The sequence below is a fragment of the Cyprinodon tularosa genome, unplaced genomic scaffold, assembly GCF_016077235.1.
Source record: "Cyprinodon tularosa strain WSP-4 unplaced genomic scaffold, ASM1607723v1 ctg6, whole genome shotgun sequence".
Taxonomy (NCBI): domain Eukaryota; kingdom Metazoa; phylum Chordata; class Actinopteri; order Cyprinodontiformes; family Cyprinodontidae; genus Cyprinodon; species Cyprinodon tularosa.
In genome coordinates, this window is record NW_024039340.1 from 4,069,942 (window position 1) to 4,090,017 (window position 20,076).

Consider the following 20,076-nt stretch of genomic DNA (forward strand, 5'->3'; position numbering starts at 1 on the left):
CCTGCATCCCACTGGTGAAATTCATAAAGCAGTTGGTGTTATGTTAATAATAATAATAATAATAATAATAATAATAATAATAATAATAATAATAATAATAATAATAATTATTATTATTATTTTTTATATAAAATTTTTACATTTCTATACATTTTCTATTTGCTTCGAATAAATAAAAAAAAGGTAAAAGCAATATTCAATTTAATTTAATGTCGTTTAAAATGTTGTATGGTAATCGTACAGAAGAGGATTAGGGCCACTGGAAAAAAAAAAAGATAACTGCTTTTTAAATATTATTTCAGTGTAATATGGGAAAAAAGTCAGAATTTTGAATTTTTCCTCAGAATTCTGACTTTAATCTAACAATTATGATTTAATCTCAGAATTCTAAATTTTTTCTCAAAATTCTGACTTTTTTCTGAGAATTCTGACCTTAATCTTAGAATTGTTATTAATGTAGATGGGCCTCATGAAGGAAGAGATGTGGAGCACTCAGCTTCACTGACAGAGAGTTTGAGAGGAACAGTAACTAATTGGTGGAAAATAACGGAATTAGGCAACTTTTTACGTCCCTGAGGGGTCCCTGGTGATGCTGTTTCATTAGCAGAAGGTGATTAAAACAAGAGAGCTAGAGATGCTAACATATTTGTTAGCTGTCAGAACTCAGTCAGGATTTTGAGTTTAAAGTCAGAATTCTGTGAGAAAGGCTGAATTATAAAATTAAATCAGAATTGTGAGAAAAATAATTCTGAGATTAAAATCATACTTCTGAGAAAAAAAGTCAGAATTCTAAGATTAAAGTCAGAATTCTGAGAAAAAGTCAGAATTCTGATTTTTTTTTCTCATATTATATTGAAATAAAATTTAAAAATCAGTAAACTTTTTTATTTTTTCAGTGGCCCTTATCCTATTTCGTATAATTGGAATGTGAGAAGTTATGGAATATCCATAAGGAAATATGCTAGTTTTTTCTCCTGCAGTTCATCGGTAACCCGCTAGGGGGAGCGGGAGAGTCGGAATGCTCGTCGCCTACCCTGCGTAAGATCCGGCCTGGGGGAAAGGGATGAATGTTAATTTCAAAGATGGCGGCGGAGGGAGGAGGGAAGGAGATGAACGAAATTAAAACTCAGTTCACCACTCGGGAAGGCGTCTACAAACTCCTCACTCACTCCGAATACAGTCGCCCCAACAGGGTGCCTTTCAACTCGCAAGGCTCCAACCCCGTCAAGGTCTCCTTCGTAAACGTCAACGACCAGTCGGGTAACGGCGATAGGATCTGTTTCAATGTGGGCCGTGAGCTCTACTTCTACATCTACAAAGGCGTTAGAAAGGTACCGTGCTAACCCGGCTAATGTCGGCAGCTATTCCTCTTCTGCTCTGGCAGCTGTTGCTAAAGTTTAGGCAGGTCTTTGCAAAGCTGAATAACTCTGACAGGTGGTTGACTTTCAAATCTGTTAGCATGAGCTAATTAGCTCCCAGCTGAGCTAAGGCTAGGCTAACAGCCCGTTAGCCAACGCAGCTAGATAATGTTAGGAAGGCAGAATCTTCAGTGAGCCTAGAAGCTAAACATCCTCCCAGCCGCCTGTCTGATCGGTTAATCCCGGAGGTGTGTGTGAATTATGTGAGGATTATCGTGAAATGTGTCGAAATCAGAGCTTCCTGGTGCGAACATCTCCTCAGGATCCAGTTGTGATGAAGCTGTCATCATTCCTGCTTCCTATTAGCCTCAATTTACTGTCAGGCAACTCAGAGGATTCCTAGTTTAAGAAAGAACTGCAGTCTTTCTCAAAAAGAAGACTAAAACACACAGTTTTAATCACAGAGATATTAATGATTGTTAGCAAAGGTTATTAAATGGTGTTAACTAGGGGTGTAAATCACACCCATCATGGCGATTCGATTCAGTATTGATTTCCTGACCCAACGATTCGATTATTTCCGATACTCAAGAATACACCACGATACGATTCGATTCGATTCGATTAATCGATTAATTGTTTCTTTTTTTTCACCTTCAAATTTGAAATAAATCAATAAAAGCTGTAACAACGTTAGGCTTTTTATTTGAGAAACACCAGCAAATAACAAGTAGAAAAGTACTTCATTGACCAAACTTAAAGTAATGAGTGCATTAGTGCCTTAGCAGATTAAGTAACAAAAACAGGCCTATAGTACATTAACTACAGAATAACAATACTCCAAAAAAAAAAAAAAAAAAAAAAATCAGTGCAATAAGTGCAAAAGTGCACTAGCAGCAAATGGTAACAAAAAATGCCCCTGTACTTAAATCACTATAAAATACTTAAAGTGCACTAGTAACAAATAGTAAAAAATAAAACAACATAGGCCATACTCCACAAGGTCAGCAAAATGACTCAAAATGTGCACTAGCGACAGAAAAGTAGGCATTTACTTAATTCACTTAAAAGTAATAATGCTTTTGTGTGAAAAAGAGAACAGTTAGTAAAGCTGTAACATTAAACTACAGCATTGTTACAGTTCAATACTTTCAATTGTGCATTTTGACAGATTTTTCTTTTAAAAAATCAGCTGGTCCACATGCTCAGAGGACAAAACACTACGTTCTGAACGCACTATGTCCCCTGCTGTGCTAAACACGCGTTCTGATGGTACACTTGTACCAGGTATGCACAAGTAGGTCTGAGCCAGGTGGGCCAGGAGAGGAAACTCGGCCTGGTGAGCTTTCCACCATTGTAACACCTTACCACCCAAACTCAGAGATGCAATATCTCTGTACTTCCTAATTTCATCATTGGCTAGCTCTTTGGATGTTTTCTTCCTGGCACATTGGTCCTCAGTGCTGAAGGAGTCCCCAAACAAGTCATCCAATACTTTTGTTTTCTTGGAAACTGGAGGGGTTTCTAAATTAAACAAAAATAAGACAACAGAAGGAGTATAGTTAGTCAAAGTATAATATGGCAGTAGGCTTTAGTCATATAGAACAGTTTTAGTATATTATATACATACATAAGTGTGTGTGTTTATAAATATATAAAATGTGCACATATAATATGTCTATATAATATTTATGAAGTGTATGTGACATGAGTAGGTAGGTTTAAGTAGGATTTTTATGATGCTTCTGAATAATTGTAGAATGTATGAACAGTACCTTCCATACTTTTCGTTTCCCTCTCATCACACATCTGGGCATAGGGAGGTGTTTCCTGGGCCTGGACCTCTGGTTCATTCTGTAACTGTCACAGACACATATACACTCATAAGCACCAACTTAATACTACATAAGAACAACACCCAACAGTTCAATGTAGACTGAAAAAATAATGCAACCATTTATGGCATTTACTTAATAATATTTAGTTACTTTAACACAATTGTTTGGTGTTGTTAGCAGGGTAGGGCATAAAACTAACTAGTAAATGCTAAAGCGGATGCATTATTTTTTTTCAGTGTATTACCTTAAAACACAGCAACACCACCAACGACTACTACAACTAATAACAATTAATAATGATATATAAATAAACGCTATACTATATTTTAAAAAGTATATATATATATATGACAGATTTATATTATGATAAACAACCTACCCTCTGTTCCTTCAGCTGTGCTGCTTCTTCAGCAATACATTCAAAGGTTTGGTTTCTTCTTTCATCACTCAGGAATGGGAGCTTTTTAAACCTAGGGTCCAACGCAGCTGCTCGGAGTAAGAATGGTTCCTCGTTCACATACCGTTCTCTGAGGTCCTCGGCCATGACTCGTTTCATGTCTTTGATCAAGGGAGTGTCGTCTGGTGTATATTAAAAATGTGTCAGCAACTTCGTTCTGAGGGGGGCGATGATTGACACTGTGGGTTGCTTTTCTTCGCACATGAGCGTGGTGGCAGCTTTCAGTGGGGCCAACAGGCTAACCACTTGCTCTGCTGCGGATAGGTCACCTTCCGTGAGAGTGCGAATCTCGCTTCCGCCTTTCCTCAGCTTGTTGTCCAGGAGGGTTGCCGTCACCGCAGGCTGTTGCTCCAGGAACCGCTCTAACATTTCGAATGAACTGTTCCACCTTGTCTTTACGTCCGCTTTAAGTTTGTGGCACGGGAGGTTAAGCAGTTTTTGCTTTTCCTTGAACACTGCGGTTGCTATTGCGCTGCGATGGAAAAAACTCACAATTCTCCTAACTCGACCCAAAAGCCTGTCTGTGGCTGTGAGCTTGAGGCCATCTTGAGTGGACAGATTGAGAGTGTGTGCGAAGCACATGATGTGGGGTGACATCCCGGACTCTTCCCCAGCCCTCTTCATATTTGATGCATTATCCGTGACGAGGGCTGGTGCTTTGTTACTCAGACCCCACTCTTCACACGCAGCTCGTAAGACGTGTCCTATGTTAGCTCCTGAATGAGTCTCTGCCAGCACACGCGTCTGTAACACGTAATTTTGCATCTTCCATTCGTGTTAATGAAGTGGCATGTTACTGTGATGAAGGATTCTGTAGTGCAGGAAGTCCAGCCGTCACAGGTTACAGCTACGCGCTGTGCCTCCTGCAACTCTTGAATTACACTATCATGAACTTTGGCATATAACTTTGGAATCAATGATTCGCTGAAGTGCTGTCGCGAGGGAATGCTATACCTCGGTTCCAGTGTGTCGAGCAGGTATCGGAAGCCTTCGTTCTCCACAACGCAATATGGACGTATGTCTGTACATATGAAGAACGCTATTGCCTTGGATATATTCTTTGCCCTCTTAGAGCTGTGTGAAAACTTCTCCGGGAAAAATGTTGTCAGTGGCGACGAAGAGGGCTGTACTTTTTCTACGCCTTGGACATCATGGCGTCTTTTCAGGTGAGCAGACAAATTGGATGTGTTGCCACAGTAGCGTATTTCGCAACGACAAGCTCTGCAGATAGCAATATCCTTCAGCAGTTTTTTTCCATCCTTACGGAACCCAAAATACTTCCACACATAGGACTTGTACCCGCCGCAAGGTGTGTGTAAGTCGTCGTCTTTTTTCACTCTTTTGTCTACCTCTTCTTCCAACTCCGCTGTCTCCGCCATGTTTGTTTTGCATACTGTTGAAGCGAGTTTGTGCAAGCGGAAAGAGGGTGTGGCTAAAGCAAGCGAGGTAGGAAGGCAAAATAGGTATAGCGTAGGGGTGTAAATAATAATCGTTTTTTATCGATGCATCGATCCAAAAGCTGACGATCCGAGTCATCGACACGTCCGCAAGTTAATCGATTCATGTTTTTTTTTTTCTCCGGTCTATTTTTATCCATTTGCTCCTGGGCGTAATTCTCCTCCCGTGCTGCGGTGCCGCTGAACCCATTTTACCCTCCTACCGCGCTTCCTGGTTATACTCCTACAGCAGTTTGTTGCAGCAAGCTTGACACAGACATTTTTAAATTATGCTCAGTATTGAAGCGTGGTCTGGGCTACACGCTGTGGGTCTAGATACGGCCGAGGCGATGAGGAAGTGGGGGCGAGTTTAGTCCGACGACGGAGGGACAATGGGGCAAAAAGAGCGGAGATTCAGCTGGAAAAAGGGTCCCAGCGGTCTCGCGCACCTCGCTCTTCTAGCGGGTCGAACTTCACGAGTTGTTTTCCGCAATTTCGGTCATAAAAACAAAACAAGCCGGCCTCCTGTCTGGTGCACTGTTTGCAATCAGCTACAATCTGGGAGAGGTGCAGCGGAGCGTCTCTAAAGGGGGCGGTGACGTCGACACTGGAGCCTTCTTCTTCTTCTTTTATTTAATGGCGGTTGGCAAACAACTTATAGGTGCATTACCGCCACCTTCCAGAATGGAGTATGGACCAGACAAACTATTATACAGGTGCTGGTCATAAAATTAGAATATCATGAAAAAGTAGATTGATTTCAGTAATTCCATTTAAAAAGTGAAACTTGTATATTATATTCATACATTACATACAAACTCATATATTTCAGATGTTTATTTTGTTTAATTTTGATGATTACAAATGACAACAAATGAAAATCTCAAATTCATCATATCAGAAAATTAGAATATTGTGAAAAGGTTCAAAATTGATGGCCCCTGGTGCCACACTCTAATCAGCTAATTAACTCAAACCACCTGCAAAAGCCTTTAAATGGTCTTTCAGTCTAGTTCTATAGGCTACACAATCATGGGGAAGACTGCTGACTTGACAGTTGTCCAAAAGACGACCATCGACACCTTGCACAAGGAGGGCAAGACACAAAAGGTCATCGCTAAATAGGCTGGCTGTTCACAGAGCTCAGTGTCCAAGCACATTAATAGAGAGGCGAAGGGAAGGAAAAGATGTGGTCGAAAAAAGTGTACAAGCAAGAGAGATAACCGCACCCTGGAGAGGATTGTGAAACAAAACCCCTTCAAAAATGTGGGGGAGATTCACAAAGAGTGGACTGCAGCTGGAGTGAGTGCTTCAAGAACCACCACACACAGACGTATGAAAGACATGGGTTTCTGCTGTCGCATTCCTTGTGTCAAGCCACTCTTGAACCACAGACAGCGTCAGAAGCGTCTTGCCTGGGCTAAAGAGAAACAGGACTGGACTGCTGGTGAGTGGTCCAAAGTCATGTTCTCTGATGAAAGTAAATTTTGCATTTCCTTTGGAAATCAAGGTCCCAGAGTCTGGAGGAAAAGAAGAGAGGCACTTCATCCACGTTGCTTGAAGTCCAGTGTAAAGTTTCCACAGTCAGTGATGGTTTGGGGTGCCATGTCATCTGCTGGTGTTGGTCCATTGTGTTTTCTGAGGTCCAGGGTCAACGCAGCCACATACCAGGAAGTTTTAGAGCACTTCATGCTTCCTGCAGCTGACCAACTTTTTGGAGATGCAGATTTCATTTTCCAACAGGACTTGGCACCTGCACACAGTGCCAAAGCTACCAGTACCTGGTTGAAGGACCATGGTATCCCTGTTCTTAATTGGCCAGCAAACTCTCCTGACCTTAACCCCATAGAAAATCTATGGGGTATTGTGAAGAAGAAGATGCAATACACCAGACCCAACAATTCAGAAGAGCTAAAAGCCACTATTAGAGCAACCTGGGCTATCATAACACCTGAGCAGTGCCACAGACTGATCGACTCCATGCCACGCCGCATTGCTGCAGTAATACAGGCCAAAGGAGGCCCAACTAAATACTGAGTGCTGTACATGCTCATACTTTTCATGTTCATACTTTTCAGTTGGCCAACATTTCTATAAATCCTTTGTTTTTATTGGTCTTCAGTAATATTCTAATTTTCTGATATGATGAATTTGGGATTTTCATTTGTTGTCATTTGTAATCATCAAAATTAAACAAAATAAACATCTGAAATATGAGTTTGTATGTAATGTATGAATATAATATACAAGTTTCACTTTTTAAATGGAATTACTGAAATCAATCTACTTTTTCATGATATTCTAATTTTATGACCAGCACCTGTATTCTCCCTAAAATACCCGTTCTTCTTAGAAAATTAAAAATACTACCAAAAACTACATCCCCAGATGACCTTTGAAACAATTTCCTTATATCTAGTTTATTTTTATTCCTGTCTAACTCTCTACGCAAAATCTCTCTTTCCTGAGTATATTTATTACATTCTAAAAAAATATGTTGGACAGTTTCTCTGGAGCCGAGGTATTGCATTGAACTCATTACACTGATATTGTGCAGTATTTTTGCAGTATTTTTTGATGCAACTTTTCTACTTCTGTTATTTGCTGTTGTTTCTAAAGAAAATGCATAATGATATTACAGCTTTCATTGATTTATTTCAAACTTGAAACTTTGTTTAGCCTGTAAGGTGTAAAAAAATAAAATAAATAATAATAAAAAAAAATAATCGATTAATCGAATCGAATCGTGGTGTATTCTTGAGTATCGAAAATAATCGAATCGCTGGGTCAGGAAATCGATACTGAATCGAATCGCCATGATGGATGTGATTTACACCCCTAGTATAGCGCCACCGCAGCACGGGAGTCAGAATTACGCCCAGAAAAAAAAAAAAAAATGACCGAAAAAAATAAATAAAACATGAATCGATTCTCTTGCGGACGTATCGATGCATCGGATCGTCGGCTGTTGGATCGATGTATCGATACAAAACGATTATTATTTACACCCCTAGTGTTAACCAAAACAAACGCATAATAAAGATGTAAAAAGAAAGCTTTAAACAAATATAAATGGAATGTTTGTAGATTTTACAATAATGGATCTGAAGCATCTTAAAAGCTGCGTATATTTAAGTTTGAATTGGTGGTTAAAAAACAAGAAATTGACAGATTATTAGGTTAATTAGCAAAATTCTTTAAAATTCTCAAAGCTTGAACTGTTAGTTGTAAATACAAAGCTTTTATTCAGGGATCCAGAAAGCCAGAGCTGTGATCAGGTGATTCACAGGCCTGCTGTCAAAGATGTCAAATGAAACAATCAGGGATTAGAAGATCACAACTCAGCTTTTTGACATTCTGCAAGGCTAAAGGGTGCAGCTAACAGAGACATTTAATTTTAGATTCAGTTCTCGTTTGTTTAAATGAATAAATTATCTCCTGCCGGATTTCTGAACTTTGAAGAATCTGCATTGGTTAGATCAGCTTTATTCTGAAAATTAAGCTCCTATTAATCCCAAAACAACCACTAACTACTGGCTAAGAAAAACCCTTTGATGTCTGCAGATATAAATAGATGAAAAACAGGAAGTCTGCCACTTGGAAACGTCATGAATGATCAGGAAATACATGCTGTGAAATCCTTTTTTCTTATTTGGTGTAAGATTGATCTGGTCGGAGCAGGATGTGTAAGAAAAGTTAGAAAGTATAAATTATCAAACCTGTTTGCTGCCCAGTCAGCTGATCGGGGTGAATGCCTGCGCTCGATTACGATATGAGGACTTTATGATCCAGTGAATGTTTTTAATGTGTCTAATACTCTGAGGATTGTTTTTCAAACACTAGAGTATTTCATTGTTTATATATATGTTATATCCTAGGTCCCCATTCTTAATAACCATGACTGTTTGCTAATATTTAGGGGGAAAAGGTGCTTTTATGCTTTCCAAAACAAACATAAAGCAAATTTTGAAACTATTTTTTATTTTTTAGAAATGATTATATAGGTATAAACACTTTTATTAAACATTAATACTATGCGACTATGCCTCTCCTGCTTCTTAAATAACAAAGACATGCTAAACAATCTAAACACAGTTTGATTCACTTTGACTTAGTGACTTTCTGACAACTTTTGCCAAGTTTTCCCTTTTGGCTGTTTGTTTATTTTTTAAGTTGCTCGGATGTAATGTCTTCAAACCTTGTTAAAACCACAGAGCTTGTTTAAAGTGTCTCTGTTAAACGCTTTTAACAGAGAACACTTTTTCTAAAATCTCTATTACAATGCAAATTGCAGTTGAAAATAAAGATTGATTGATTTTAATGAAGTAATCATTTCAAACTCTTCCAAAAATGGTTGAAAGTTGCAGACTATTAGACTGGAAACCGCCGTGAGACCGGAACATGAATGTCAAACCTAGCAGCTGTGGAAAAACGGAGCGAGCGTCTTGCCCTCAGAGTTTTCCGTTCAGCCCGGGGTGTTAACTGTCAATCATTAACAAGATGGGCCCTTGTTGATTTGATTATTTACAGTATATTCCCTGTAACTTGCTCCCAGCAGTTCAGTGATCTTTGTAACATCTTCAGCTGTAGTCTGTGTCAGCTATCAGATTATTGGAGAGCATGAGCTGTACTTTGGCTTAAAGAGCTTCTCTAATGGATCTTACACACTCAGACCATCAGTCTAGATCTTAAACTTTTGCCATCATTTCTTTTCTCGTATTGTTTTAATGTGTTTTCAATGAATCGGACACCAGGTCAATTATTCTACTTGGCTGCTTAATTTATTTAATGAATGCTGGGTTTCTCAGTAAAGGGAAATTACAGAGTTAAGTAGTAATTTTATAAGTTATAGTTTGTCAGAGGTTCCAGACCATCAACGACTGAATCGTACATTTAAATAAGATTTCTTGTTTCGTGACTGTGGGAAAATATTAGAACTCAAGTTTCCAAAATGATTTAGAAAGTGTTGATTTACAGTAGGATGAAATTTTGAAATTAAGATGTTTAAGCCACCTTCTTGCTGAAGTTTTGTCTTGTGACCGGAACCCTTTTCCTTTTATTTGTGAAAGTTGATGTCAATCCAGCTGTAATCCAGCGTTTTGTTGAATTGAAACTGAAAGGTGCAAATTCAGTATTAAAGTTTATCAATCAGTAAAACATTCAGTTTCCAAATCTCCCTCTTTTATGCAGCATCCAAGCCACTAAAACCTGTCAGTTGTTTGCATCATGTTGTCAACATGTACAGTTCAAATGGATCAAACTAATGATGTAATCAGCCAGCTGTGGTTGCAGGATGCTGATCCTAACAGCAGTGATTCTGTGTCATTCAGGCCCAAATGAGATTAGTGCAGCATCTTCATGCATTTATTGCAAACCTTTCTCTTTAGGCCGCAGATTTGAGTAAACCCATAGACAAGCGGATTTACAAGGGGACGCAGCCCACATGCCACGACTTCAACCACCTCACCGCCACAGCAGAGAGCGTGTCTTTACTGGTGGGCTTCTCTGCTGGACAGGTACAGCTCATCGACCCCATCAAGAAGGAGACCAGCAAACTCTTCAATGAGGAGGTAGGAGTCCGAACTCTATCATTGGGTTTTAGATGGTCCATTCCACATCTAACGGGTCTAAAGTTGATTTAGAAACTAAGGATTTATTAAAATGGAAAAACCTACAGATGTTTATCATGTTTCCTCATTTTCTACTGACTTTTGCTGTGGTGCATCAACAGCAAAATAAAAGCCGTCACACCTTCCTAATAAATGAAATGTGTTAAAGCAGCGTAAAGCATCTGATCATCAACCATACTTTAAAATGAATTTAAATATCATGTAATGTTAAAATGTACTTTATTTGAGAACAACACATCCTGTCTGTCTTTCTGTGAAGCTAACTGTTAGCTACAGTGCTCTGCTCTCTGTAGTGAAGGAAACCTGGATACGACCGTCCATTGTTGCCATTGTTGACTTTTTAGACCCTTCTAGCAACATTTCTGCCTTTTTTCTCTCCAAAAAAAGCAATTAGTCAAATTAAGTGACTTTTCTCTGTGTTCTTGGCGAAATTTGGCGACTTCACATGAGCAATCATACTACTGTCACTGTCTCACCACAGCAGTAATGGCTCTAATAATTCTGTCCTGGAATATAAATATGATGTAAATATAGTTTTCAATAAATTTTTCTTTCTTTGTACAGTTGTAGCCATTCAAAATTTCCTGGTGATGCTATGCTTCCCCCCGCCTGCCTTACCCAGGAAGGCAGGCGGGGGGGAAGCACGGGGCGTCACCGGGTCGGGTTCGGTTGCTCCGTCCCCCGCTGGCTTCCCCCGGGGTTCCTGGACCAGCCCTGGAGCTCACAGCCTGGTTCGAATGCCCGGTCCGGTCCAATCAGTGCTGCACTGTAGTTGACCAAAGTCCCAAACGATTTTTAATTCCCCCCGGACATTTTTTTTTTTGAGGTCTGAAAAGTAGGACATGTCCGGGAAAAAGAGGACGTCTGGTCCCCCTAACATATCAACAATCTGATGTTTCAGTGAGTGAGTGCTTGTTGCTATGATCGTTATAAACCAACCAATCAGAGCACAGCTCAACTAAATATTCATGATCATACCATAAAAGGAAGAAAACCTGTGGTTTCATTCTAGGGCTTTTAACCAGGCTGCATTAGGGCTCTTAGAACAGCTAATAGGACATTTTCAGCCCAACCAATCTTACACACCCTATTAGAGACCTGAAGGACCAGATACCCTATAGAATCATTCTATGACCCCCTTTAACATCTAAAGCCTGGACTCTGGTTATATTCCCTCCTTCTGGAGGAGTTAAAAACACCGTTATTTATCTTGGATAAACTGAAAGAGCACAGATGAAAGCAGGAATAAGTTTATCTGCATCATGGATGTCATGTTTGTGTTATTTGGTCATAATTCACTGTAATAATCCTCCTCTCCTTCTGCTCTCCTCCTCCCTCCATCCCTCTAACCCCCGGTCCTCCTCCGGCAGAGATTAATCGACAAGTCCAGAGTGACGTGTGTGAAATGGGTCCCTGGCTCTGAGAGCTTGTTCCTGGTGTCGCACGCCAGCGGGAACATGTACCTGTACAACGTGGAGCACACCTGTGGCACCACGGCGCCGCACTACCAGCTGCTCAAACAGGGCGAGAACTACTCTGTCCACACCTGTAAGAGCAAATCCACGCGGAACCCCCTCCTAAAATGGACCGTGGGGGAGGGGGCTCTGAACGAGTTCGCCTTCTCTCCCGACGGGAAGTTCCTGGCCTGCGTAAGTCAGGACGGCTTCCTTCGGGTGTTCAACTTCGACGCCGTGGAGCTTCACGGCACCATGAAGAGCTACTTTGGGGGCTTGTTGTGTGTGTGCTGGAGCCCCGACGGGAAGTACATAGTGGCCGGAGGAGAGGACGATCTGGTCACCGTGTGGTCGTTCCTGGACTGCAGGGTCATTGCCAGAGGTCACGGCCACAAGTCGTGGGTGAGCGTGGTGGCGTTCGATCATTACACCACCAGCGTAGAGGAAAGCGACCCGATGGAGTTCAGCGGCAGCGACGAGGACTTCCAGGATCAGATGATCCACTTCGGACGAGACCGGGCCAACAGCACGCAGTCCCGGCTCTCCAAGCGCAACTCCACGGACAGTCGGCCCATCAGCGTAACGTACCGCTTCGGCTCAGTGGGCCAGGACACTCAGCTCTGCCTGTGGGACCTCACCGAGGACATCCTTTTCCCTCATCTCCCTCTGTCGAGGACACGGACACACACTAACGTGATGAACGCCACCAGCCCTCCGACCGGCGCCACCATCATCACCAACGCCTCCAGTAACACTACAAACGGAAACAACAGCGGCGCCAGCACCCCCGGCATCAACTCCCTCTCCACCACGTTACCACGCTCCAACAGCCTGCCCCACTCGGCCGGCACCGCCGCCGCAAACAGCGCCAACAAGAGCGGCGGCGGCATCATGGACAGCGCCATCGCCACGGGCGTCAGCAAATTCGCCACACTCTCCCTGCACGACCGCAAGGAGCGCCACCACGAGAAGGACCACAAACGCAACCACAGCATGGGTCACATCAGCAGCAAGAGCAGCGACAAGCTGAACCTGCTGACCAAAAGCAAAACGGACCCGGCCAAGACTCTGGGCACGCTGCTGTGCCCGCGCATGGAGGACGTGCCCCTCCTGGAGCCCCTCATCTGTAAAAAAATAGCACACGAGAGACTGACTGTACTCATATTTTTAGAGGACTGTTTAGTGACTGCTTGTCAGGAGGGATTTATTTGCACATGGGCGAGGCCAGGCAAAGTGGTAAGTTCTTTTTAACAGGAAGTGTGGGAAGGTTGAAGTGCTAACATCATGTCTTTAACAGTTAACTTAAGATAAACCAACCCGTCGCGTCCGATTGGACGGTTTGGTTTGGATTCTTTTTCCAGCAGCCAGGTGGTTTGTTAGAAATGGTTTCATCTGCAGCTCCTGCTTCTAAAATCTGAAACCTGGAAATCCTCATGCTTAGGTCGTAGATTCCTACATTTTTCTGGTTTATTTCTTTATCCGAGCGTACTTAGCTTTTATTTGCTTATTTTCTAGTTTTGCTGTGTCTGACGGCAGAAACGGCACCAGAGCAAATTTTCTTTTTGTCTCCAAACCCCTTTATTCTCTGCTCCTTAGAGGAAATGCTTTCTTACAGATTTTATATAGAAAGATGTTTTCCCGCCAGAAGTTATTAAATTATTTCCCAATTCTGGGAATGTCAGAAATCAACACCAGATCATTTTAATGTCATTTATTACATTTTTTGCTGAGTCATTGGTAAATAAGTTTCCATATCTGGGTTCTCAGAACAGAAAGCTCTTCTACAGATTGCCATGGAAAAATTATAATTCAACATTTTTTAAACTAATGAGTGATTAATAAGTGAATTTTAACTTCTGCCTTCATCTCCTTCATTTAATACCTGAATGAAAGTTTTGCAGTTTAGTTTTATTCCCGCAGATGTAGATTGGTAGGTGTGGAGTTATTAACAGGGTGGTATGGAGTGAATTTTGCTCCATTATTTTGGCAATCAAACATGATTTTTAAATATCTGAAGATTCTCAGTCATCCAGGTCATGATCAAGCTTTAAAAGTTTAGTTTAGGCAACCGGGCGTGAAGTTTTCTAGACATCGTTTCGCTTCTCATCCAGAACTGAAGATGATGGCAGGAGAAACGTCTTCTAGAAAACTTTACGTCATGTTTCTTTAAATGGAAATTTGTGTGTGTTAAGAAAAAAAAACAACAGTAAACCTTCTACATCAAAAACGTTTTGAGAATAATGATGCAGATTACATTTTTTTCTTGCATTTTGTGTTTTTGCATTTTTATTTGTTTTTTTTTTAGATTTTGTTTTTTATTTTACCATCTGAGATTAAATTTTTTCAGTTTAGGTTTTTTCCTTTTTATTTCAATTTTTTCTTTTTATATCGAGCTTTAAGAATTTCTTATTCGATTTCTTTACAATCACATTTTCCAGATCAGATTCTCTTGACTTCTTGGGGGCGGGGTTTCTTCTGAAATGAGAAGAAAAGACTAATTCCTATTGGTCGGCATGGAACCCAATTTTAGAGGAATGCAAGTTGGAAACTCAATCTAAAAGAAGAAATTTGAAATAATAAACTTTAAACTGTACAATCTATAAACAAGAAACAAAAAATAAGTTTAAAAAAATACATTTTGAAAGAATGAGGTTCTTTGTGGGGAAAAAAACTAATCTGAGATAAGAGCAAAGTTACACTCAAAACCTTTTTTTAATTAAGAACTTTCATTCCTGGATTAATTTTTTTTACATTTTCAATTACAAAATATTTTCTTTGTTTAAAACGATTATGGAACAAAATGTACTTCAAAAAGTTAATCAATTAATTATATTTTACAGTATATCAGTTAATCTAATAAGATATACTTTTAGTAAATTTCTAAAACAGTCTGGAAAAAAAAAATCTTTATTGCACATTTTAAATGAATAGTAAATTAAAAAAATAAGTACATGTACATATAATTAAAGAATACATATATATATAAAAGGATTTTTGAATCTAAAGGAAATGTTTTATATATCTTTTATATAGATTTTCTAAATTACTGAGTCTGTACCGTTACACAGCATATTAGTAGTGAAAATATTCCATGATGAGAAAATCGCCCATACAGTCCGGTTGTTGACATCAGAAAGGTTAGTTGGTCATAGCTTATTTTCAGCATCTTGCTAATATTTACTTATTATACTATTTATTTCCTCGTTTGTTAGCCCGCGATATTTGGTATGGTTCTTTACATCGTCCTCTTATCGACAAGACACGAGTGTCTGCATATTTTTGACGCAATTTGAGCGAGCTATAGTCCCCGAAATCTCACCTCCGGTTCACTTCCTGTCAGCCAGTGATGCGCGATATGATTGACGTTTCAATCTCTGTTGTTATTGGGTAAGACCACGTGGGGTGTTGGGCTTATGTCGCCAATTAAATAAGGTTTGGAACGAGCCCAAATGTGTGTAGTTTATTTAAAGGGGTACCGCATCACAGGCTTGTGTTAGAGAGAAACACAGACACCAGCAGGTGGAGCCATTGAGCGCTGCTCCAAGCTGACACCGAAAGTTCAAAACCCCGCAGCGCTGGAACCGTTGTAGCTAGAGGTCTGAAATTTTCTGCATTTGTGGTTGAAATGATGTAGAACAAATTTAATACAATAAAACCTGCCTTTTCTCAAGAATATCTTTATTACTGCTGTTCAAAAATGACCCATCATTTCCGAGAATAAAAAACAACTTTTAGTCCTGTTTGAACTCATGCAGCTTGGTCTGTGTTCAAACCACCCAATTTGAATGGTGTTAGCTTTCAAATAATGTATTGCACATGTAATTTGGGCTTACAGTTCCTAAGTTATTTGCTTTTCCATTTGGGTATGCAAAATAGGCGAGGATTTCCCAAAATGAGGTGGATGTTAAGAGATTAAAACCATGTTTCTGTTTATCAATTAATTTTCTAATTTGCTGAAAACGCATTGAAGCGGAACATGTTTATAACTTGATTCTGTTTGGTGAAGAACTCCACAACCAGGATTCTGGATAAAACTTTTCTGCACATCATGGAATAAAAAAAAAAAGGATTGATCCTTTCTTCTGCTTTGGATACTAACATAAAAAATTTTTGAATGATTTTCCATCATCATCATTCTGCTTTTTCTGTTGAGCTGGACCATTTTTAAAAATCCTGTCAGGTTTAAACTGCTATAACTTTTAAAAATAGATTAATAGGAGCCCCTCAATGCTAATTACTTCCTTTCAGCCAGCTTTTCAGCAGTGCACAGAGAGGACGTAATCTAATCTAAGCTCTGCCCATGTTTTCCTGTAAAGCTTTCAGCTTTCTGTGTGAGAACTTTAGCCTCCAAACTTCATTAAAATAAAATAATTTAGAAGAGAGCAACCCGATACCAGTCAGTCAGTCAGAACCAGAGCTCCCAGTGACATTAGATCACTGCTGATTTATTTTTGGAGCAGCATGTAGATGTTTTTGGAACAGGATGAAAATGATGATAAATAAGGAAGTGCCTTAAATAAGGAAGCTCTGCTGGACGGGACTTGGATTTGGGCCACTATTAACTGATCTGTTATGCTTGATTTTTTTTATTTTTATTTTTTTCTTTTGCTTCAGAATGTGGACTTTCCCAATGCAAATCTCCTTGTTTTCCTTTTTCCAGGGTTTATTGTCATCCCAAAACCAAGCCAGCTCTCCCAGTGGGACAGTAGTATAGCATCAATATTTCTGCTGCTAAAGAACCCTGCAACCCAGAGTCTGATGCTGCTCTCCACCCTGCAAGCATTGCAAGTTTTCCTTTTCCTTTACACCCTTCCCTCTCCCCTCTTCTGTTCACGGCTTCCCTGTTTGATACCCGGACTTAGAGGAGGAGGCGAAACACGGAAAAGCTGTGCAATCTGGTCACTGTTGCGCTTCTAGTTTTCTACTCTGGAGTTTTAAAATATTTTAGTTTTTTTTTAAGAACTGTTTTGTGTCAGATCTCCTCAGACTGTTATCCTCTCTGAAACAAACTTGGCGTCGGTAACTGCAAACCAGACGGCTGAGATTAAGATGGTAGATTATTTTACTGTCCACCTCTGCAGACCCAGACCGTATGGAAGGAGTTTAGTTAAAAACTGCGTGAAAATTGACGTCCATCCATATTCAACCACTGCTTCTTTGACTAGAATCTCCCCATTAATGACTTTGCACTGATTTTTTCTTTTCTTCTTGTTAGCTGTTTTTTTTTGTTTTATTTTATTTTTTATACTACTTTAATGGAACAATAAATAAGGTTGAGGACTGCCTAGTTGCACTTGGCAGAAGGCAGGATGCTGCAATCAGTCTTTTTCAAGAAAAAATGGTTTGCACTTAAATTAGTTTTATTAGAAGAGAATGGCTTTACATTGTGGGGGTGTGCTAAGAACTTACAAATGGCTAATACAGTAGAAGAAAAAACCTTTATCTATTGAGCATTTATTTTAATATTATTTCAGATTCAAATCTGCATCTCTCTGTATCATAATGTGTATATTGTAATTAATTGATCTGATGGGGGCCTACGCAAACTACCATTACTCCAGTGGAAGTTTTGTCATTGATAGTTATATTTCTAAAGCCTAAAGTAAACATATTAATAATATTAAAATAATCTTGAATACATGTTTTCTGGTTGTTATTATTTCTGTGCATCTCTACATCGGTTTGCATTGAAACCATTTAATGAGCAGAGAGATTGAAGTATGAACATTTATAGAGGTCCTAGTCTGGGAAACACTGAACAACAAATATTTCTCAATGTTATAGAATTTATACTAAAGTAAGTAAATGTGTTTTAGTTAAACTATTGGTGGTTTTTCTCCTAGCAGAATCTGAGGACCTGTGTGGTCAGTGTTAAAGGAATAGTACACCCAAAACATGATTAGCCTTCATTTTCTACTCACCCCCATGCTGAACAACACTCTGGAGTACTTTTTTGATATCTCAAATGCATCTGGAGATCTGGGAGGCTTCTTGGTGTCTCCTGACATTCAAATAATGGAGGTCTATGGCGCCCGAGGCAGAAAGGTCCATAAAAGTCCACAAAAAACGTGTCAATATTCCTCCATACTGCTCGTCCAATGTATTCCAAGTGTCCTGAGTGGGTAGCGTCCATAATTTACTCGAAACTAAGTCATTTAGAATGTTTTTAGAGCATAAACAGTAGTGTATAGGATTTCCTGAAAGCGCGTTCACGAGTCTACGGAAACCGCGGCAGACCAAACCAGATGAAAGTGCGCATTCAGCGTCTGCTCTGCCGATAATGCAAGCGTAGAAGAAGAAATGTGCTGTTTACCTGTGCAAAGAAAGAAACAACGAAAGAAAAATGTCTGAGGACTTCAGTGTTGAGGAAGAGCATGAGTTCTTTGCCGAGCTGAATGCGCACTTTCATCTGGGTTGGTCTGCCGCGGTTTCCGTAGACTCGTGAACGCGCTTTCAGGAAATCCTATACACTACTGTTTATGCTCTAAAAACATTCTAAATGACTTAATTTCGAGTAAATTATGGACGCTACCCACTCAGGACACTTGGAATACATTGGACGAGCAGTATGGAGGAATATTGACACGTTTTTTTGTGGACTTTTATGGACCTTTCTGCCTCGGGCGCCATAGACCTCCATTATTTGAATGTCAGCAGACAGCAAGAAGCCTCCCAGATCTCCAGATGCATTTGAGATATCAAAAAAGTACTCCAGAGTGTTGTTCAGCATGGGGGTGAGTAGAAAATGAAGGCTAATCATGTTTTGGGTGTACTATTCCTTTAAGCTGACATCGTTATGTTTTCATCCTCTTCTGTTTTTAGTTTTCACCCTTATTACTTATGAAATCAAAGGTTTAACTTGTTTTATTTTTACTTTTAAATCCAGTTTAGAATTCAGAAACCACAATGATCCTCAATTAAAACAAAAATAAAGCTATGAGGTAAATTTTCTGTCTTCCTGTCCAAATATCCTCAGCGACATCCCAGCTGAGGAATGGAGGCCGTTCTCTGCTAAGTTTAGTTTAGACGTCTCTTTTTTGTTAAGAAGAGGCCGAAACCTCCAGAACCTGACAGCTACTTAAAGCTTGATCAATATGTTACGTCTTTAAAGGGGAAGTCCGATCAACAATGGATCATTATGATTTAATGAATTTGGCGTTGATTTAAAAAAAAATAATTTTCTTTGCGATCAGAGCCTCTGGGAGCGGCCATTTTTCCCCAAATATAGTAACCCCTCCCTCCTGCCATCTTCCAGCAGTGACGTCACGGTGCGGTAAGCCTAGCGCCATTCTCCCCGCTTTACAAGCTAAATCAATGGGAACTACTAGACACATCTGCAATCAGCAACAATTATTGAAGATTTCCAGAGGACTTCACCATTGAAATTCACCAGAGCTATAGTGAAACTGACAATGCCCACGTGCATGGCAGCTGGATGCTGGAATACATCGGGTAAAAGTGAAAAAAAGAGTTATTCCACCTTTCTGATTCCTGATCCTCCACGGACGGGTTGGTCGTTGGATCGCCAACTTGAAGAGGGAGGATTTGCCATCGAACTTCTGGCCAGAGAAAAAACCCGTAATATGTAGCCAACATTTGGAAGAAGAATGTTTTCAAGATGACTTGGATAATAGCGCGTTGTGACAAACACCAGATACAGCACTGGGACTTGATCAACAGCCGATACCGCACCGTGACGTCACTAACCAGTAGGTGGCAGTAGTGTTCTTTGACAAACATGGATGCCTCCAGTAAAGCACATTCACATGGAAATTACTCTGAATTAAAAACACTGATCATTTATTGAACAGGATGGAATCATTTCAGATTTAAAGAACTTTCAGAAGTTTGAATTCTGAATATGAGCGGAATTTTCCTTTAAAGCTGCTTGCTCTCATGTTAC

At 40.0% G+C, this 20,076-nt stretch overlaps 1 protein-coding gene and 1 long non-coding RNA gene across 2 annotated transcripts; one reads left to right on the top strand and one right to left on the bottom strand.

Moving 5' to 3' along the window:
* Positions 1–1,060: 1,060 nt before the first annotated feature.
* Positions 1,061–17,814, top strand: wdr20a (WD repeat domain 20a). The gene is made up of 4 exons (XM_038307048.1): positions 1,061–1,331; positions 10,477–10,659; positions 12,090–13,409; positions 16,834–17,814. Exons 1-4 carry the CDS (start codon positions 1,068–1,070, stop codon positions 16,885–16,887), a joined length of 1,821 nt encoding a protein of 606 aa, XP_038162976.1. The 5' UTR covers positions 1,061–1,067; the 3' UTR covers positions 16,888–17,814.
* LOC119797827 lies at positions 2,681–3,692 on the bottom strand. Its single transcript, XR_005282630.1, has 3 exons — positions 3,576–3,692; positions 3,134–3,218; positions 2,681–2,882 (listed from the first exon to the last, which is right to left on the bottom strand). It is a non-coding gene; the product is annotated as an uncharacterized LOC119797827 (long non-coding RNA).
* Positions 17,815–20,076: the final 2,262 nt, after the last annotated feature.